At 38.5% G+C, this 22,925-nt stretch overlaps 1 protein-coding gene across 1 annotated transcript in view; it reads right to left on the reverse strand.

The window, feature by feature from the left end:
* Positions 1-7,659: 7,659 nt before the first annotated feature.
* The window catches only part of LOC131466566 (solute carrier organic anion transporter family member 5A1), a 37,915-nt gene continuing 22,649 nt past the window's right edge, over positions 7,660-22,925 (reverse strand). Inside the window, exons 5-10 of the mRNA XM_058639883.1 lie at positions 20,012-20,176; positions 16,644-16,842; positions 12,529-12,688; positions 11,870-12,111; positions 11,704-11,768; positions 7,660-10,243 (exon numbers count right to left, since the gene is read on the reverse strand). Of these exons, the coding sequence (XP_058495866.1) occupies positions 9,786-10,243; positions 11,704-11,768; positions 11,870-12,111; positions 12,529-12,688; positions 16,644-16,842; positions 20,012-20,176 (1,289 nt within the window). The 3' untranslated portion in view covers positions 7,660-9,785. The remainder of the gene's footprint in view (positions 10,244-11,703; positions 11,769-11,869; positions 12,112-12,528; positions 12,689-16,643; positions 16,843-20,011; positions 20,177-22,925) is intronic.

Here is a 22,925-nt window from a genome sequence, read left to right on the forward strand (position 1 = left end):
TATGTCGTCCAAAATCAGTCAAAAAAGTCATAGTATGATATGTCATTCAAAATCCGTCAAAAAAGTCATAGTATAGTATGTCATTCAAAATCCGTCAAAAAAGTCATAGTATAGTATGTCGTCCAAAATCTGTCAAAAAAGTCATAGTATAGTATGTCATTCAAAATCCGTCAAAAAAGTCATAGTATAGTATGTCGTCCAAAATCAGTCAAAAAAGTCATAGTATAGTATGTCGTCCAAAATCTGTCAAAAAAGTCATAGTATAGTATGTCGTCCAAAATCAGTCAAAAAAGTCATAGTATGATATGTCATTCAAAATCCGTCAAAAAAGTCATAGTATAGTATGTCGTCCAAAATCTGTCAAAAAAGTCATAGTATAGTATGTCGTCCAAAATCAGTCAAAAAAGTCATAGTATAGTATGTCGTCCAAAATCACCTAAAAATGTAATAGTATAGTATGTCGTCCAAAATCTGTCAAAAAAGTCATAGTATAGTATGTCATTCAAAATCCGTCAAAAAAGTCATAGTATAGTATGTCGTCCAAAATCTGTCAAAAAAGTCATATTATAGTATGTCGTCCAAAATCAGTCAAAAAAGTCATAGTATAGTATGTCATTCAAAATCCGTCAAAAAAGTCATAGTATAGTATGTCGTCCAAAATCAGTCAAAAAAGTCATAGTATAGTATGTCGTCCAAAATCACCAAAAAATGTAATAGTATAGTATGTCGTCCAAAATCTGTCAAAAAAAGTCATAGTATAGTATGTCGTCCAAAATCTGTCAAAAAAGTCATAGTATAGTATGTCGTCCAAAATCAGTCAAAAAAGTCATAGTATAGTATGTCGTCCAAAATCTGTCAAAAAAGTCATAGTTTAGTATGTCGTCCAAAATCTGTCAAAAAAGTCATAGTATAGTATGTCGTCCAAAATCTGTCAAAAAAGTCATAGTATAGTATGTCATTCAAAATCCGTCAAAAAAGTCATAGTATAGTATGTCGTCCAAAATCTGTCAAAAAAGTCATAGTATAGTATGTCGTCCAAAATCTGTCAAAAAAGTCATAGTATAGTATGTCATTCAAAATCCGTCAAAAAAGTCATAGTATAGTATGTCGTCCAAAATTACAAAAAAACGCCATAGTATAGTATGTCGTGCAAAATTACAAAAAAAGCCATAGTATAGTATGTCGTCCAAAATTACAAAAAAAACGTCATAGTATAGTATGTCGTCCAAAATCTGTCAAAAAAGTCATAGTATAGTATGTCGTCCAAAATCACCTAAAAATGTAATAGTATAGTATGTTGTCCAAAATCTGTCAAAAAAGTCATAGTATTGTATGTCGTCCAAAATCACCTAAAAATGTAATAGTATAGTATGTTGTCCAAAATCTGTCAAAAAAGTCATAGTATAGTATGTCGTCCAAAATCTGTCAAAAAAGTCATAGTATAGTATGTCGTGCAAAATTACAAAAAAAGCCATAGTATAGTATGTCGTCCAAAATTACAAAAAAAACGTCATAGTATAGTATGTCGTCCAAAATCTGTCAAAAAAGTCATAGTATAGTATGTCGTCCAAAATCACCTAAAAAAGTCATAGTATTGTATGTCGTCCAAAATCTGTCAAAAAAGTCATAGTATAGTATGTCGTCCAAAATCACCTAAAAATGTAATAGTATAGTATGTTGTCCAAAATCTGTCAAAAAAGTCATAGTATAGTATGTCGTCCAAAATCTGTCAAAAAAGTCATAGTATAGTATGTCGTCCAAAATCAGTCAAAAAAGTCATAGTATAGTATGTCATTCAAAATCCGTCAAAAGTCATAGTATGGTATGTCGTCCAAAATCTGTCAAAAAAGTCATAGTATAGTATGTCGTCCAAAATCAGTCAAAAAAGTCATAGTATAGTATGTCGTCCAAAATCAGTCAAAAAAGTCATAGTATAGTATGTCGTCCAAAATCAGTCAAAAAAGTCATAGTATAGTATGTCGTCCAAAATCTGTCAAAAAAGTCATAGTAAAGTATGTCGTCCAAAATCACCTAAAAATGTAATAGTATAGTATGTTGTCCAAAATCTGTCAAAAAAGTCATAGTATTGTATGTCGTCCAAAATCTGTCAAAAAAGTCATAGTATAGTATGTCGTCCAAAATCACCTAAAAATGTAATAGTATAGTATGTTGTCCAAAATCTGTCAAAAAAGTCATAGTATAGTATGTCGTCCAAAATCAGTCAAAAAAGTCATAGTATAGTATGTCGTCCAAAATCAGTCAAAAAAGTCATAGTATAGTATGTCGTCCAAAATCAGTCAAAAAAGTCATAGTATAGTATGTCGTCCAAAATCAGTCAAAAAAGTCATAGTATAGTATGTCGTCCAAAATCAGTCAAAAAAGTCATAGTATAGTATGTCGTCCAAAATCTGTCAAAAAAGTCATAGTATAGTATGTCATTCAAAATCCGTCAAAAAAGTCATAGTATAGTATGTCGTCCAAAATCTGTCAAAAAAGTCATATTATAGTATGTCGTCCAAAATCAGTCAAAAAAGTCATAGTATAGTATGTCATTCAAAATCTGTCAAAAAAGTCATAGTATAGTATGTCGTCCAAAATCAGTCAAAAAAGTCATAGTATAGTATGTCGTCCAAAATCACCAAAAAATGTAATAGTATAGTATGTCGTCCAAAATCTGTCAAAAAAGTCATAGTATAGTATGTCGTCCAAAATCTGTCAAAAAAGTCATAGTATAGTATGTCGTCCAAAATCAGTCAAAAAAGTCATAGTATAGTATGTCGTCCAAAATCTGTCAAAAAAGTCATAGTTTAGTATGTCGTCCAAAATCTGTCAAAAAAGTCATAGTATAGTATGTCGTCCAAAATCTGTCAAAAAAGTCATAGTATAGTATGTCATTCAAAATCCGTCAAAAAAGTCATAGTATAGTATGTCGTCCAAAATCTGTCAAAAAAGTCATAGTATAGTATGTCGTCCAAAATCTGTCAAAAAAGTCATAGTATAGTATGTCATTCAAAATCCGTCAAAAAAGTCATAGTATAGTATGTCGTCCAAAATTACAAAAAAACGCCATAGTATAGTATGTCGTGCAAAATTACAAAAAAAGCCATAGTATAGTATGTCGTCCAAAATTACAAAAAAAACGTCATAGTATAGTATGTCGTCCAAAATCTGTCAAAAAAGTCATAGTATAGTATGTCGTCCAAAATCACCTAAAAATGTAATAGTATAGTATGTTGTCCAAAATCTGTCAAAAAAGTCATAGTATTGTATGTCGTCCAAAATCACCTAAAAATGTAATAGTATAGTATGTTGTCCAAAATCTGTCAAAAAAGTCATAGTATAGTATGTCGTCCAAAATCTGTCAAAAAAGTCATAGTATAGTATGTCGTCCAAAATCTGTCAAAAAAGTCATAGTATAGTATGTCGTCCAAAATCTGTCAAAAAAGTCATAGTATAGTATGTCGTCCAAAATCTGTCAAAAAAGTCATAGTATAGTATGTCGTCCAAAATCTGTCAAAAAAGTCATAGTATAGTATGTCGTCCAAAATGACCAAAAAAAGCCATAGTATAGTATGTCGTCCAAAATCTGTCAAAAAAGTCATAGTATAGTATGTCGTCCAAAATCTGTCAAAAAAGTCATAGTATAGTATGTCGTCCAAAATCTGTCAAAAAAGTCATAGTATAGTATGTCGTCCAAAATCTGTCAAAAAAGTCATAGTATAGTATGTCGTCCAAAATCTGTCAAAAAAGTCATAGTATAGTATGTCATTCAAAATCCGTCAAAAAAGTCATAGTATAGTATGTCGTCCAAAATGACCAAAAAAAGCCATAGTATAGTATGTCGTCCAAAATTACAAAAAAACGCCATAGTATAGTATGTCGTGCAAAATTACAAAAAAAGCCATAGTATAGTATGTCGTCCAAAATCTGTCAAAAAAGTCATAGTATAGTATGTCGTCCAAAATCTGTCAAAAAAGTCATAGTATAGTATGTCATTCAAAATCCGTCAAAAAAGTCATAGTATAGTATGTCGTCCAAAATCTGTCAAAAAAGTCATAGTATAGTATGTCGTCCAAAATCTGTCAAAAAAGTCATAGTATAGTATGTCGTCCAAAATCTGTCACAAAAGTCATAGTATAGTATGTCGTCCAAAATCTGTCAAAAAAGTCATAGTATAGTATGTCGTCCAAAATCTGTCAAAAAAGTCATAGTATAGTATGTCGTCCAAAATCTGTCAAAAAAGTCATAGTATAGTATGTCGTCCAAAATCTGTCAAAAAAGTCATAGTATAGTATGTCATTCAAAATCCGTCAAAAAAGTCATAGTATAGTATGTCGTCCAAAATGACCAAAAAAAGCCATAGTATAGTATGTCGTCCAAAATTACAAAAAAACGCCATAGTATAGTATGTCGTGCAAAATTACAAAAAAAGCCATAGTATAGTATGTCGTCCAAAATCTGTCAAAAAAGTCATAGTATAGTATGTCGTCCAAAATCTGTCAAAAAAGTCATAGTATAGTATGTCATTCAAAATCCGTCAAAAAAGTCATAGTATAGTATGTCGTCCAAAATCTGTCAAAAAAGTCATAGTATAGTATGTCGTCCAAAATCTGTCAAAAAAGTCATAGTATAGTATGTCGTCCAAAATCTGTCAAAAAAGTCATAGTATAGTATGTCGTCCAAAATCTGTCAAAAAAGTCATAGTATAGTATGTCGTCCAAAATCTGTCAAAAAAGTCATAGTATAGTATGTCATTCAAAATCCGTCAAAAAAGTCATAGTATAGTATGTCGTCCAAAATCTGTCAAAAAAGTCATAGTATAGTATGTCATTCAAAATCCGTCAAAAAAGTCATAGTATAGTATGTCGTCCAAAATGACCAAAAAACGCCATAGTATAGTATGTCGTCCAAAATTACAAAAAAACGCCATAGTATAGTATGTCGTGCAAAATTACAAAAAAAGCCATAGTATAGTATGTTGTCCAAAATGACCCCAAAACACCATAGTATAGTATGTCGTTCAAAATCACCTCAAAATGACCAAAAACCGCCATAGTATAGAATGGCGTCCAAAATTTTAAAAAAAACGCCATAGTATAGTATGTCGTCCAAAATGACCAAAAAAAGCCATAGTATAGTATGTCGTCGAAAATGACCAAAAAACGCCATAGTATAGTATGTCGTCAAAAATGACCAAAAAACCCTGTAGTATAGTATGTCGTCCAAAATAACCAAAAAACGCAATAGTATAGTATGTCGTCCAAAATTACAAAAAAACGCCATAGTATAGTACGTCATCCAACATTACAAAAAAATGCCATAGTATAGTATGTCGTCCAAAATTACAAAAAAACGCCAATAGTATAGTATGTCATCCAACATTACAAAAAAACGCCATAGTATAGTATGTCGTCCAAAATCACCTCAAAATGACCAAAATACGCCATAGTATAGTATGTCGTCCAAAATGACCAAAAAACGCCATAGTATAGTATGTCGTCGAAAATGACCAAAAAACCCCATAGTATAGTATGTCGTCCAAAATGACCAAAAAACGCCATAGTATAGTATGTCGTCGAAAATGACCAAAAAACCCCATAGTATAGTATGTCGTCCAAAATGACCAAAAAACGCCATAGTATAGTATGTCGTCCAAAATTACAAAAAAACGCCATAGTATAGTACGTCATCCAACATTACAAAAAAACGCCATAGTATAGTATGTCGTCCAAAATTACAAAAAAACGCCATAGTATAGTATGTCATCCAACATTACAAAAAAACGCCATAGTATAGTATGTCGTCCAAAATCACCTCAAAATGACCAAAATACGCCATAGTATAGTATGTCGTCCAAAATGACCAAAAAACGCCATAGTATAGTATGTCGTCGAAAATGACCAAAAAACCCCATAGTATAGTATGTCGTCCAAAATGACCAAAAAACGCCATAGTATAGTATGTCGTCGAAAATGACCAAAAAACCCCATAGTATAGTATGTCGTCCAAAATGACCAAAAAACGCCATAGTATAGTATGTCGTCGAAAATGACCAAAAAACCCCATAGTATAGTATGTCGTTGAAAATGATCAAAAAAAGCCATAGGATAGTATGTCGTCCAAAATCACCAAAAAACTCATAGTATAGTATGTCGTCCAAAATCACCAAAAAACCTCATAGTATAGTATGTTGTCCAAAATGACACCAAAAAGTCATACTATAGTATGTCGTCCAATATCACCCAAAAAGTCATACTATAGTATCTTGTCTAAAATCACCAAAAAGTCATTTTTTTATGTCATCCAAAATCACCCAAAATCACCAAAAAACCTCATAGTATAGTATGTCTTCCCAAATGACACCAACAAGTCATACTATATAGTATGTTGTCCAATATCACCCAAAAACATCATAGTATAGTATGTCGTCCAAAATGACACCAAAAAGTCATACTATAGTATGTCGTTCAAAATCCCCCGAAAAGTCATATTATAGTATGTCGTCCAAAATCACCCAAAGTCATACTATAGTATGTCGTCCAAAATCACCAAAAAACCTCATAGTATAGTATGTCGTCCAAAATGACACCAAAACGCCATAGTATAGAATGTCGTGGAAAATAAGGAGTCCAACATGTCTCAAAAATGTCACATTATAGTACATCTTCAAAAACTGTCCAAATATAAACCGTCAAAATATGTGGAATCAAACAAAGCCACCACGCCATGAATTCCTGGTGCATTTGGCACTTTCGTTTTCTTTCAATCTCCACCTAGGATGTAGAACTTTGAAATGTCTTGTTCTTTAGAAGAATGGAACCTGTGACATCAGAACCACACAGCAGCTTCCTGTTCCTACTGTTTCTTCATGTTGTCTTCAAGCTTGTGGTGGTTTGCAGTCAAGAAGGCACAACCTCAGGCATACACATCTGATTCTTTCAGCAAGAACCTTTTTTTTTTTTTAATGTTTAGCTACTACTAGTGCAGTGCACCGTGCAAAATCGGTGTTGTTTTTAGTAATTGTTGGTTTGGTGTGTTTGAGTGCTCATTGTTACTAGTACAAAGCAAAAGTTCAGTGACATTTTTATTTGTGTATGGTAGAAAGCAAATACTGATATGGACATAATGGCATACAATAAATATGGAAAATTGGTTGGCTACATGGTTGCATAACAGTTGGTTGGTTGTCACCAGGATGCAGAGCTGGAGTTCAGTAGGGTGACAGCTGCAGGAAAGAAGCTTCCTCTGAACCTGCTGGTTCGGGTGCAGGGAGACCTCCCAGAGGGGAGTGGGGGGGAACAGTCTGTGGTTGGGGGCACTGCGTTTGTTGTCTGCCTCAGCTTCACTGCACCTGCATGGGGAAGGGGCTGCAGTAGAGTGGCGAGAGCAGCGAAAGCTGTAGCAAGACACCTGTCAAGTTTGATCAATCGGTCCATCGGTTGCGAGTAACACACACAGACAGACAGACAGACAGACAGACGTACCTGGAATTTATAGATAGATGTCATGTGTTAATTCATAAATATGATTCTAACCATGTGTGAGCTCTGTAATACACATTTACATGACGATCACTTATGACACGATAATACTAAAACTAACGTTTGCAATTGAATGTTTCCTCTTTCACAAAAGAAAAATAAATACGACTCCCTAATATTGATTTTAAACAATGTGGCACATTTTTATTTATTGTTTGCACTTAATATTTCTAAATTTTTAAACACAGACGAGGGCAAAATTAGCCCCCTCTTTCATCAACAGGAAATTAACACATCATATCATATCATATCATTTTTGTTTTAACATGAGCCCGAGGTAAAAGGATCTTCTTTGAAACATGGCATCAAAACGTCACAGTTAAGGCTCAAGCAACCAGTGTCAACACGACTGTTCACATGAATCTGACCCGTGACTCGCACGGCAGATAAAAAATTTAAAAACTAGATGAAGTCACACGGTCAGTAAAACAGAGCTGCAACACTTACTTGATACATAGCAGTTTGAGTTTCTATCATTTCATTTCAGCTTCTCTGGTTTCTTTCTTTGTTCCCCTACGACAGTAAACACAAGATCTTTGGTTTGTGGACAAAAACAACACATTTGAGGACATTGGGAAACAAAAATCCATGTTTTGTTTTGTGTTATACATTTTTCTCATGTTTTACGAATCAAAAAATGAATAGCTTAACCAAGAAAAGAATCAACAGATTAACAGATCAACAGAATCATGACAATATAATCGTTAGTTGCAGAGTAAGCTGCTGAAGGAAACAGGTCACATTTTCCTTCTACATGTGTAGGAACCTGGAGTGCTAAAATCAGTGCATAATTTATCAATAATAATAATCAACTTTTCAAACTAGTTCAGTAGGTCTGACAGACATAATACTCACTGGCCTTAACACAATCGTTTCTTTGTCCACTAGAGGGCCCTCAACACCCAGTAACTGAATTACAAACCTCAGTTTACTCTTGCTTTTTTGTGTTTTTTTAAAAAATGGGATCCTTGTTTTTCATGCTTGTAGCACTACTTTCTTATTCATTTCTTTTTTTTTACTTTAAAGCCTAGACAATTAGTTAACTACTATGTACATCGGATGACCATTAAAAATGGAGAAGCCATTACGACACTATGATGCATCTTTATGATGTTGCAATAGATATAACAATACTAGAATAGGCTACAAATGACTTTACTTAAAACATTTTTAAACGGGATTCAGATTTGTTGTTAAAACGGCTTTTTCTTTTTTTTAAAATTGCTTCCTTCCCAGTTTTGGGGAAGCTCACATCTTTAGGACACACAGTAGCTTCAGCACATGGTCAGAGGCGACACACTGCTCTGGTACTTTCTCCTGTTTACCATTTGACTTATAAAGTATAATGAAGTACAGTCGTGCTGCACAATGAGAAGACTTATTATAAATTATCGTGTGGTTATACACTGTGTTATTGGTGCTCGTTGGCTTTGGGCTACATGGTTACTTTGCCTAGGGAGAGTCTTTGACCACCAGGTGCAGTAACTGAAAAAGCTAAAGAGAAACAAAGCACAATACCGTTGTGCAACTGAGAGGAGAGTGACTGGCTTTTCAGCAGCTAGTATTTACCCTGGTTACTAGCTTTGTATACTGGACTGGCCCAGGCAGCCCGAGAGGCACTGTTCAGTAACGAAACATAACGTAAAGAAAAGAAAAGAAAAATGGAGAGAGAAGAAAAAAATCTAATTTTTGTCATTTCTGAAATACGTTTTAACCAGACAGAGCAGAAAAGTCTCAAATAGAAGAGAGATATGTTCACAGACTGTAAATAAAAACTTAATCTGAATGAGATGACGACACCGTGGATGTGTGAGCTGATCAGAGGAGGAGAAGAAGAAGAAGAAGAGAGGTACAGGTGTAGAATACAGAGGGAGCTGTACAGTACTGACAAGAGAGGAGCTGTACACTGGATCTTGCATAGTACAGGTTTGTCTGTTGTGCTTTAAACGTCGATCATGACTCGTTTGTCTGTACGGAGAATTTTAATGCCTTTGCCATTTTTAAAGGTAGCACCATGTGATGTCTTTACATCGTCCGATCCTTTTTACGAGTAGAGAGGTGTGACCTTCTGAATTTGTGTGTGTGGCTGCGGCTGATGATGTCGGTCCTTTTTCCTGTTCTTATAAACGACAATGAGCAGCCCTTTGACGTGTGGTGGGCGGGGGGTGTACCTGCGTCCGTCTCTGCCTCTCAGTCCCACAGCAGCGGGGGACACAAAAAGGCACATGTCACAATGGTGTGCTCTCAGACATGGGCGGAGCCTCTGTGGTGCTGTGGCAACAGGATGGGTGGGGTTATTGCTTTGAGGGCATTGCCGGGACAACTGAGGCTGCTGTGGTGGCGGTTGAGCAGCAGCGCGGCCGGCGGTTCGGCCCGGGGCGGGATGAACACGGGACAAGAGCGGGTGCGAGCGTGGCTCTTGTGGCCCCCGACGTGGCAGATCAGCTCGCTGACGGTGCCCAGCGGAGGCAGATGCTGGCGCCAGCGCTCGGCGCGGTCCTCCTTGTGCTTGATCGAATACCAGGTGAGGAAGATGAAGATGAAGCCGACGAACTTGAGGCTGGCAGCCAGGCCAAAGTAGACGAAGCGGAACGAGGTGACGTCGTACTCCCAGCAGGAGCCGTGGACGCCGCAGTCCTGCTGCCACAGCATGCACGTGGTGTCGATCACGGCGCCAAAGTAGATGGGTGTGGGGATGTAGGCTGGAGACGCACAGAGAGGACGAAGATGTTAGTTAAACACTCCCTACTCCAGATTTCATACAATTTTCACTATAATGTGAAAAACCCTGAAAATGTACTTTCTAAACCAGCTTTCTATGATGCATGTTGCTGAATCTAGTTTGTGAATGATATCATTTTGTTCGTTGCTCATTAAGTCCTTAATGTTGGTACAGTATGTACTCTTAGTTGTAGGATTAAGGTGTAATATTTTAGAGCACCACTAGATGGTATCGTTTAGCTTCAGGCAGATCAGAGGCAGATTGGATTCCCTCACATTAATCACAGTTGCAATTTTAATTTTAAAGTGAAGTCTAAATGGGAAAAAAGACCTTGCAATTGTTTTGATTCACCAACACACAAAAACTAAATGACAACTGATTCACAAAAACCACAAAATGTCTATCATAAATATTACAGAGCTGATGTTTGGATTGCATCAGATCAGATATCAACTAAGTGTAATATAATGAATTTCTAACCAAGCAAACATGCCTCACAGTGGTTTAGGAAAAGTAACGTGACAGGTTTGTGTTCACACAGCTGCACCAAGCAGCTGAGAGGCATGTTAGGACAGTGCAGTGGTTAATAGCCTGCAGCGAGAACTCAAGTTCAGAGGGGTTCACACAGAAACATTCAAGTTCTCTTCATGTGAAATTGCAGCGTGTCAAAGACAATAATAGCAGGACGACACATCAATTCACATCAATCTTCCTTTAAAAGATCCAATACTCCTAAATCCTCTGCAAAAAACGTCACTGTTTTTCTGAGCAAAGAGGACATGGATGCAGGCCAATAATTACTTCAATGTCTGATAATGATGTACCAGGTTAGAAACATCCAAGTTTTCCACAATTTGCAGCATTAGTTCTGTGAAAATTCTCTTCCATAAGCATAATAAAACTGAACCTCTGTGAGAAAACCTATTAAGCTTGAACACATAATCTTTATGAACAAAGCTGATTCAACATATTATCGATGTTGTCCTGATTTATTATTATTTTCTTCATTACTATTATTATAATTATTAGGATTAAATGGTGCTTTTTGTGATGATGATGGTGATAAGAAAAATTACAAATATCATGCATGTTTATTGTCTAGTGTTTGTTTCAATAGATTATATATAAGAACAGCATGTATAATCATAAGAACATGTATATTTGGATGAATGTATATATTTATATACTTAATTATCTTACAATAAGATATACATTTGGTAATGTACACTTTTATATTGGCTAAATAAATTATTGAGGAGGAACTGGGGGGTGGGCGCTAATAAGCATATGCTTTTTCCTACTGCTAGTAGTGATAGCTAATACTGACTGTAATTTCAAAAAAAATGTTTAATTACTTTTTGTTCTTTATTGTTGAAAATGCATTGATAAGATTGCAACACACACACTGTGGGTGAATTGTGAGAGCAGACAGGAAATTACCAAGAGTTCGGAGCAAGACGAACTGCATCCCGAGAGCAAAAGGCCTCTCTTGCTCATCAACAGACCTGTGAAAAGAGAAAGTTGGCAACATTATCAGACTGTATCCCACTTTAAAATGAGTGAGACTAAAACAAAACCTAATACAGTCTAGACAGTTGTCCCTCACCTGAGTGTGACGATAATGGCGGAGGGCTGAGCACAGGCAGTGATGAGGGTGACGATGAAGAGGAAGACAAGGAAAGGGATGAGCGTGTTGCAGGTGCGGTCGCACTTCCCCGACACGGCGTGGCCGTTCTCGTTCAGGTAGGTTTTCACGATGACCAGCTGCAGCTGGTTGACCTGGTTACCAGAGGACGGAGTGATGACCTGTTTGCTCTGCACGCAGCCGCAGTCGGTGTAGTTCCGAATCTGTGGTCAAAAACAACAACAACATGAGGAAATCCTACTTTGTACTCGCACTGAAGACTTGAAGCCAAAGACTCCAGTTATTGTCGATATGCTGGAAAGTCAACAGTGAAAGTCAGACACAGACAGACTGGGTGGCACCGGCCGTGTGTCGCAATCTGTGATCTGAACAAAGAAACCGGACAATTTCTTTCCACATGTTATTATAATTTCCTGACTGAAACTTCCTGGACTTTGAAAGCTCGGAGGAGATCATACAGACAGCAGGTCTTTGTTTCCTTCTCTGGAAACATTAATCATCATTTTCTTTTATCGTTTGCATTTCATCAACTAATCCATAAATTGCTTTGTTGTACTTGTTTAAATGACAGAAGAACTAAAGGATCATGAGTGTGTGTGGTTTTTACTGTGTGCCCTCACCCCAGTGCTGTCATTGCCCACAGTGCTGCATCCAGCCAGGCAGGGATTGAAGTAGGTGATGCCGTCGGAGCCACAGACGGGCGCGTACTCGTGGATTCTGCAGCCACAGTTCACGTTGCAGCTGCCCGTCAGGTTCCTGTGGGTCATCGTCAAGGTCGGACTGCACACGGCAAGAAAAATAAAGAATGTGAATATGCAAATCTGTATGTTTAGGCTTCAATGTTCACCATTTCAATATTTTACCTAAAATCAGTCAGCCCTGCCTTACAGCCATTTGTCTCCATTTCATTTGAGAGACTTCATGTGTCCATGTTTTTATAGTTTTTCACAATCCATTTAACAGACAAGTTTGTTTTTCTTCTCTGTTTTACTCACACTTAGTAAAGTATTTTCACAGAGATGCTATATTGAGAGGCAGAAGCCTTGGCCATTCTTCCATCTACAGGAGCATTTATTATTTGTCTAAACACTAACTTACATTATTTACTATCTTTATCAAGTGGGGCCATGCTGGAACAGAAAGCACATCATTTAAGAAATTTACGGCGCCGTGTTGCATTTAAGAGTTTAAAACTTCTCATAAAAAGTAAAACTCCCTGCTGCAACGAGGATAATACTTCTTGTCCCCACTTCCCTTCTCTGCATGGCATCAATCCACAAAATTTAGTTTCAGCAAAAAAAAAAGACATAGGTAGTCATTAAAAAGTAAGAAAATGCTGTGTATATCATTTGGAAAGTTAAAAAAAAAAAAAAAAAAAAAATGTGTAGTGCAACGCTGCGGAAACTATAGGACACCAATCTTCCCTGCTCTGTCTACTGTCATCTTGGCGTCTTATTATTAATCTGTCACACACACACACACAGACCTTTTAATTACTGAGGTGATGTGTGACGATGGAGGGACAGAGGCGACACCTACAGCTGCTCCACGGGCGGCGTGGGAACAGATGCTCTTAGCAAAACAAAACTATGACTTTAACCTTAATCCGGGGGGGCAGTGAAGCGAAGTGTTGGTTTTCTTTAGGAAAGCCTCGCACCGAGCCCCACGGAACAGCCGGCAACAAGCGCTAACAAACACAACAGCATTGTGTGATGCCAACACACACACACACACACACACACACACACACACACACACACACACACACACACACACACACACACACACACACACACACACACACACACACACTCACACACTCACACACTCACACACTCACACTCACACTCACACACACACTCACACACATGTGGCAGGATTATTTGGTATTATTAATCAATAATTCCATAAAACAAAACCATAAAATGATACTCATCCACATTTCATGCTGGTTGTTACAGGGAAAGCATATTTGGGTTTGTGAGGACATTTAGGCTGTTCCTCACATTCTGTCACCCCTTGAAAGGGTTTGAGGGTTAAGACCTGGTTTTAAGGTAAATTGGATTTAGGTTACGGTTAGGCACTTAGTTTAGGGTAAGGGGCTAGGGGAATGCATTATATCAATCGAGTGTCCTCACTACGAATGCTAAGCAAACGTGTGTGTGTGTGTGTGTACATTAGCCTCACTGGGGTTTGAGGGCTTACTGCACTGATTGCCCACATCCTTTTCCAGGCTAAACCCCGGCCCTTGCTAAACCCTTTTACGTTGTTTGAGAGCATACAGAGACAAGAGCGTAAGAGGCTTCACAGTACTGCTCACAATGAACAGGGAAAATGACAGCAATAAAAAAATAAATCAATCAATTTCTGCTTTTACAAATACATAATATGTAATATCTTGCAGTGATGGTGGCACTGAAAGGATGGAGGCCATTTTTTGCATATGACATGTCTCTTTGTCTCCTGCCTGTGAGTGTGGGGACAGCCACGTCTAGATTAGACCGTGTGAGTACAGACACTGGGCTAAACATTCCTCATGTGGGTGCTTCCAGTGACTGGTGACCGGTGCTGTTCATAATGAGGAGCTCCACAGGCTCACACGGTCACGTTGACCCCTCCATAAACAGCGGCTCAGACAAAGAGAACAGTTACTAATGGGTCAGCTACCGGACTTTAAAGGACACGCCGACTATTTGGCAAATAATCGCTCTGATTTGCTCTGTGATGTGAAAAGTAAACTTCACAGAGACTCTGCAGTTTGGCCCTGGAGTGTTGAGTGACATGATGTGGATGATGCATATTTTCCGCATTCGGTGTCCACAGAGAGTTACTAGACAGTTCCTGTTCATACTAAAGTTAATGTGTTGCACACGATACATAATCGATCTTACATTTGAGTTAAAAAAAATGTTGATGTATCAGCGAAGTTAGCTCCATTTTTATGTCCTCGAAGTGGGGAGTGTTGGAGTGGTGTCCTTTCACCAAAACAAGATTACACCACCAACTGGACTGGAAAATGTTTTGCTACATGCAGTTGATATATAAATTCTAGAGCTGTCTAATCAATGTCACATTTTGAAATTAATCTTGATTAAAAGTTTCAGATTGTTTAAGCTTCTTAAATGAAAGTATTTTCTTAATTTCTTTGCTCTGGATAACAAAGAAATCATTAAAAGTGAATCATTTTGGTTTGCGGACAAAACAAGACATTTGAGAACATCATTTTCAGGTTTGACGAACACCGATCAAGACTTTTAAAGGTTTTCTGATATTTTATAGACCAAACGATTAATCGAGAAAATAATCGACAGATTAATTGATTATGAAAATAATCGTTAGTTGCAGCTGTACTTCACATAGAACTATGTGATTTTTAAGAGACTCTGGCCTATAAACTCTAAAGGTCTATCAAGTGCCAACCAAATCATCTTAAAACAAAGGCCAACATGGATGACTGCCATCCTGTATGAAACATGAACGTGTGTTAACATCACAACAAAAAAATCCACCCGAGAATCTCCTTAGAAACACAGACATTCACATTTGTCATGATAAAGTGAGAGGGGGAGAGGGGGATCAGGGTAGGTGTCCGAAATGGAAGTCGCCAGGCAGCTGCCAGCACATTACGGATACGCATATCGGTGCTTAGAGTGGTTAGTTTGCTTCTTACTTTTTCTCTGCTCAGGTCTCAGCAATTAGTCGGACATCTGTTTTTTTGATAATCAAGGCAAAAGGAGGTCAGCGCACACCAGAAGTAATCAAACTTGTGTTAACTGCGTTAACGTGGGATATTGTTTGAGTCAATATGTATAATATGTTTGTAATTACAGTTCGCAGAGTCTGCACGCTGTTCCTAGTGCCTTCCGTGTGTGTGCCCGAGTGTGTTCCTAATCTCGTGTGCCAACAGAAGTCCCTCGCCATATTTCTGTCCGTGGGGCTGACACGTCAGATGAGTGTTAACTCTGCAGCCGGGTTGCTGATGCGGTGTCAAGCAGCCGCATCAGAAATAGAGGTGGCAGTGATTCACCGGAGCCACTGGAGCAGATGCCAGTGTTGCTAATTAATCATTCGCACTCCAACACAACATACGAAGAGGATGATGATGATGATGATGAGAGCAGTGACAGTTTCCCCACCCCCTCCCTCCCACTGTTGTTTCAGATACGACTTCAAATGCAGTATACGGTCCCAGTATAAACACTAATGTAAAATGCAGTCATTCATACTGGATCAACATTTTACTGCACAATAATATAATAGGCCACCAAAGTGTGAATAGCTACTGGCAAATTTTTTACAAGAGTGGTATGACTTGTCGAACTAATTACTTTGGTTATAAGTGGTGATGAGTCAGGGTTTTTGTCGAGTACCTCCTTATTCCTGTCAGCAGACACTGCAATGGTCTCATATATGCAGTAGCAGCTAATTGCACTGTTTCATATTGTGATTTCAATTTAAATTGTGTTCCGATGTTATCATATCGTCTCCTCTCTGTTCATCAGGATTCTCAGTGAGTTTGAGACTGGAGACTTATTAAAAAAAAATAATAATCATAATACTTTAGACAGGAAGATGGGTAAAGATGTCCAAGCACAAAGTCCAAAGATAGGACAGATTTAAACTAAGTCACCACACATACCTGTACAGAGTGAGCCGACTGAATTCATTGAGGAAAACAGCTTTTTTTTTTAGTTGCTGTTTAATGATCTGTTCCTGCCGTTACATTTGCTCTTACCCGGTGGTGTAAGGAATGTTGATGCCTCCTAGATTGATGCTCTCGCAGCCCACTATAAAGAGTGTGGAAAAGCAGAGCAGTGACACGCCGCTGCAGATCATGGCCAACTTGGCCGATTCTCTGGCACCGAGCTTCAGCTTTTTGATGATGTAACCCCCCAGCACGATGCCCACCCCGGCGCTGGGTACAATAATCACACCTGCGATGGAGATCAGAGAAAAGTGTGTTAGATGGGAGGGAAGAATTCCACAAGTGTTGCAAACAGCACAGAAATAGAACACGGAATTTGAATCATGACAGAATGTCGAGAGCGAATTCATTACTGTAAGGCACGACTGAAGATGCGCGGTGTTTCAATTAGTGTAGCAACATCAATAATGATAGTGTTATTCTTTTATGTTAAAGACCGTTCAGTGTCACGTTGGAAGCCGAGCCATGAAAACAGGACATGTTAATGTCAATGTGAAAAACCACATGAAACCAGGAATAATTAGCTTCAGTATCGGAGTGATCAGGCTTCACTGGGGCCACCAGTGAGTCATTTCAGGCCGTGGGTATCGCAGGGGCACGTGCTTTCTGTCCACTTGAGCTAAATGACAACATGAAGAAAGGCACAAAGCAGGCTAGGGGCAGGGCGGAGTGGTAGGCTGCACATGGTAGCCCACGAACCCAGCTACAGGCACTTATGACCGGGAAACAGGCAAGATGAGGTCAGTCAGCTGTGGGGGAGAGTTGTCAGAGACTGAGGAACAACAGAGACGTATTTGCGTGTGTGTGTGTGTGGGTGTGTGTAACAAAGATCAAGAGAAAGACAGAGAGGGCAACAGTTACATACAAAAAAAGTGTCTCTTTAAGTCTGTTCAGTGGGAGCTGGGCAGTATAATATTATCCCGTCAGTGCATGTTTCTGAGCTAAAACCTTGTACTTTCTAAAGGATTTAACATGTACACAATCAGAACAGATACCACATCACACACACGTTATCGTGTTGTATTACAGTACTGTGCAAAAGCCATAGGCTACTATTAGATTTGTTGTTTACGCAATGTTATAATAACCTCACTTTTTTTTTGGAATATATCCAGAAAATACATGTATGCAGTTTTAAAATAACTTGTTTTTCAGCAAAAAACAAAACGAAAAAACAGCTTCTACAGGTTGAAGGGTCAAGTATTTAGTGTGATTGACCCTTTCACTAGAACAATAATACGACCCCAACTATAAAACCTGAAGTGGAACATTAATCTTATTGGTAAAACCTGTGTCTGTTCACCATCACGTCAATCCAATCCAAACGAAAATGACCAAAGACTACACAATTTAAACATACCTTAGCTGGATTAAAAGCGATGCTGGCATGATGTAATTATTTCTTTTATATTGATCTGATAAGAGTAGCTGTGCGTTTGCCTGCAGTAAACAATATTTGTGTGGCATCTCGTTACCGCACAGGCATGGGAGGAAACAAAGGGGGGGAAAAAAGAGACAAAATAATGACATAAGAAAGTGCCTTGTTAAAAGGAGCAGCGGCTGAGATGAGCAGAGCTGCAAAAAGACAGAAGCAGGCAGCGAGTACAGACAGCAGCAGCGACGGGAGGCGTGTGATATGTTAGTGTTATTTCTGTATCTAATGAGGATGCGGCAGTGGCAGCTCTTTAACAGGGAACGATACACACACACAAGATAGTCATTTGTGAGATTATTTTCATTTTAATCCGTCATATTTGGTGTTGTTTTTATAGTTTATGCCTGTCAGTGTCACGTATTTGAACTATTACGAACAAAAGCACAGAAAAACATAAATAACATTAAGTCCTGCACAGCTCATTGCTTTCCCTAAGAGTTTTAAATTTAACCGAACATAGTTTTCATTCCTTATGAATTATTTTATTATATAAGATTATTGTTATCTTACAATGAGCCCTTTATATATAATAGTGGGAGTGGGTCCTCTTCCATAGAGTCTTCGACTCTGGAGACGCCATTTCATAATTTTATGCTCATATGTGCCACTGTAGATTGTCATATACATTTAGATCTGGGATGTTAAAACCAAATAATTTCAACACAAAAGTTTCAAGAATGGCATTGACAACCAAACTTCAAAAAACAACTCAACTGGCCTGACCAATAAATATGTCACGATTTATTTAGAAAATTAAAAAATGTAAGTCTCATCTTCCAGTCAGTCAGTCAGTCAGTCAGTCAGTCAGTTTTAAAAAAGTGTTCTCTCCTCATCTGGCATCATCTGGGTAGCCATGGCAACCACACCACCCATTTGCCCTTACCCTTGTATCCTGGCAACAGGAAGATGAGATGAGGCAATGGCATTGTGTATGTGGGGGTGTGTTTACGTATGTGAGACAGGAAATGACCGTATGTTAGCCAGCACAAACACACACACAAACACACACACACTGACTTTTCTTGCTTTCAAGGCCATAATTGAGTTTCCAGTCACTCCGTCCTATAGTTACAACAACTCTGATAGCCAGGTAGTTGACGGCCAGTGGATTAGACCGTTTTCTCTACACCCGACATATACAGTACACAAATCAGAGGCAGAACAGAGGGGAGTGTGAGCGTGCATGCGTGTGTGTGTGCCAGCAAGTGATCACATCATGTTCTCATCTCCTGCAGTCAAAAGAGATGTGTGCGTTTATTACTGAATCAGAGTCTGAAAGACTCCATGAGTCATAGAGCTGCTCTCCAACTGTGAATCATGTGCGCATGTGGAAAGGTGTGAACAAATGTGAGCCAAAACCAAACCAGACCAGCGCTGTACACGGCATGTGCCGATGTATCGCTTATCACCATCTCAAAGACCAGGTCACAGTGAATAAACAAAGAATTAATCAAAATTATTGATTATATTATTATATAGCATTATTTTAATTTTGGACAACGGAAACATTAATTTCAATATCTTACATTGAAGATTTGAATTAATTTAGTATTCATTTATGAACAGTGTTAGTAACTTAATGTTTTTAGGTTGAATTATAATCATTGTGATGCACAAAGGGCAATAGTCACAAATGGATTTTAATATTTAAAACCTTTGCAGGGGTCAGTTTGATGGATTGACACTATTTTCTTACGATATTTGTACTTATTTTGTGTGATGACCCAATTTGTCAGTTAATTAATTTGTTACCAAATGGACAACAGCAATTCTGATGATGCCTAAAATAATTAATCAAATAAAACTGCCAGACAGTAGCTGCTGCTGAGAGCAAGTGGGAGAGAATCAGTCATCACAGGCTGTGTGTCAGCAGCCCCACATGGGACGGCGAGCGCACTGACTCACAGGAAAACTCGAAATATGTCCGACTCTGCTCTAAAGCTTTTGTATCAAAAAGACTTACCAGTGTATATACTGGCGTTGGAGGCGGGGATACCAAACTGTGACTCAATGAATTTTGGAATGAAGGTGATGAAGGCAGTGACGATGGCGCACTCAGCCGTGTACGACAGACTGACGAACAGAAAGGTCACGTTGCTGAGGATCCTCAGCGCTGCCTTGGGGAGGTCTGGAGAGAGGGACACAAGACAGAGAGCTCATTAAAGAAACGCTGTAATTAACACACAATCAGTCTCTTAATTTGGCTCACATTCACTTCCACACACACACACATTCTACTCCATGAGATCATCTTAATGGCAGGCTGTGATTAAGGAAAGACAGATGTAGCTTTATCTGCAACCCAAATACATTTACATAGCAATTGCCTTCGATAATAAGAGAGTTAACACACTTTGCTTAAATAAACACTCCTCTTCAATCACGTCTCTCATCTGTTGTAGGAAAAGATACATAAACACACCGATGCTCTTTGTTTTGCTACCAGGTTATAAATGAACCCAATCTGATCAACAACAAACAACAACACTGTACTTTTAATTGCCTCTGATTGCAGTTACTTGAAATCTTACTAAGCTTTAAGACACTTGAACATACAAGTATGTATACAAGAACAAATGTGGATTATGTGTGTATTTTTGTAGGAGATTGCCAGTTTGGCATTTCTGGTCAGGGGGTCGGCAGCTTTACACGACAGGAAGGACAACAACTTTGAGTTATTGGTTGCGATAACAGACGTGTTAAGGGAAAGGCTTTAATGGAACAGGAATGTTTTCATCATCGGCTGCAAACAAGAAGGCTGCAAAATGTTTTCCTCCTCCAGGGAGTGGGGGGACATGCTGTGGCTGAAAGCCTTACGAAAAAGCCACTGCAGTGTCCACATTATGTCTGGGAGTTTGACTTTGTTGAAAATAAACAGCAGAAATGGAACCGACCTGCCATGTTGATTTGCTAGCGATGGTTACAAGTGTTCCCATGACAGTTTCAATAAAGTGAACTCGCTCCATTCTCAGGTGTGCGAAGGAAGCAAATACAAGCGCTGTCGCACAAAAATAGGATGTCGGACCCCTAATCTATATTGTGGGCACAAAACAAACCGTGCTCTGCACAGCCTAGACACTATCAACCTTGTATCGTCAAACTGCTTGACGAGAGGCGGTCCAGGAGCCAAGCGGGATACAGTATCTTACTCGCAGACACATCAGCCGTGCAGATGCTTGCTGTCATGGCAACTCGGACTGGGCCTCCCTGTTGAATTGTATCTCTCAAATCATGACATCACCCTGACTTCCGCAAGCCAAAGACGTCAGCATGTGTCATTTAACACTCCTAAATTTAAAAAAAAAATTGTGTTTTGTCCTCTGACACTGTGCCCGTCAGTAAACGCCAAGGTTCCATCCCATGAAAGCTTAGCTGGGTGTTACAAGAAAAGGCACATCTCTGACATTGCTCTTAGACTATAAGAATGCTATTTTTTGATGTTTTATGCTCTTTGCATAAGAAGAGTTTTGCTTTAATGTCCTTGCGAGAGGTACAAGGCTGTAGGAGACTTCTTGGGTCATTGGCACGTCCTCCAGCCCTGTACGTGGCTAAGGTGAAAGATTTCAGGAGCAGTGTGACAGAATGAGGATCTCTGCAATCCACAGGGACACAGCTATTGCTACTTTAGGAGGAGGAGGGAGCTCCAGTAGTGTGGCCCTTATTATTACTATATGGGATGTCCTGAGGAAGATACAGGACATGCTGCAGGGAGGTCTTCAAACTTGGGCCAGAGCCAACTGCTAATAAAGTTTGTTTTATTCGCTCTGCTTGCAGACATGGCAGCAAAACATATTGTACAGGGCTGTAGTACCACATGGCACTGGTACTACAGTGATAATTTCATTCATTTCATTGCACCTTTTTTCATAGCATATGCAGCAATTACGTTGCACTGTACAGCCACGATGTTGCTAAGGAACAATGTAGATAAAGATCACAACAAATCAGAAATCAATGTTGTAATCTATTGTTTACATTACGTTTGATTGGTTGATGTTCAAGGAGGATGGACATTTAGTTGTGATAAGGTTAGGGAATTAATAAGGCCATCCCTACTATAGAGATAAAAATGTTTAGGTACTATATTTTAGGGTAAAATATTACTTACAGTCATGAGGGCGCCATGGGAGCTTTGTCTACCTTATGTGATGCGACAAAGCCAAGAAAGAGCAGAAGAAGAGGCAGGAAGTATGTAAAGTGGATTATTATCACCTTTTATCAGGATTATTATAAAACTGGTTGGCACGGTGCCTTGGTTTGGAGATCGCAGTCTCCGCACCAACTCAGTTAATCATGTTGTAGGTGGGGAATGTTTGCATCTGTCAGTGTCATTCCAGATTTAACAGTATGGAATAGGATAGTGATGCTAATGATTTTATGGCTCTGGACTTGGGTTATAATCGTCTATGGGGGGGGGGGACAGATGGCGAGGTACTGTTCATGTTTGCAGCAGCTGTTCTCTCAATCAGACAGACCACTGGTTTGTGATAAAATGTTTCTGCACAAGAAGTGTTTCAACCAATGGAGCTAGTACAGGGTATGTCGTTTTTATTCATCTATAGCTGGAATGGTAAATCAACTTTTTGTCTGGTGATTCTGTACACTCGCTCAACTGAACTCCAAAGAGTGACTTAATTGATTGATGTCCATTTCAGTAATCAGCTGTCTAAGTCATGTATCTGGCTCTTGCCCCTTAAAATAATTACTGCTGGACTTATTGATTCAACTCGCTCTTCTAATTACATTAAATGATGTCATAACAACTAGTGCTGAACCAGAAATGATTGACATATCCGATGGAATCTATTTGATTTCCCTAATACCTCAAATCAAATTCTCTCCATATATGAAGTATTTGAGAACTCTTTGTAGTACAT

This window comes from Solea solea, chromosome 1 (genome assembly GCF_958295425.1).
Source record: "Solea solea chromosome 1, fSolSol10.1, whole genome shotgun sequence".
Classification (NCBI taxonomy): domain Eukaryota; kingdom Metazoa; phylum Chordata; class Actinopteri; order Pleuronectiformes; family Soleidae; genus Solea; species Solea solea.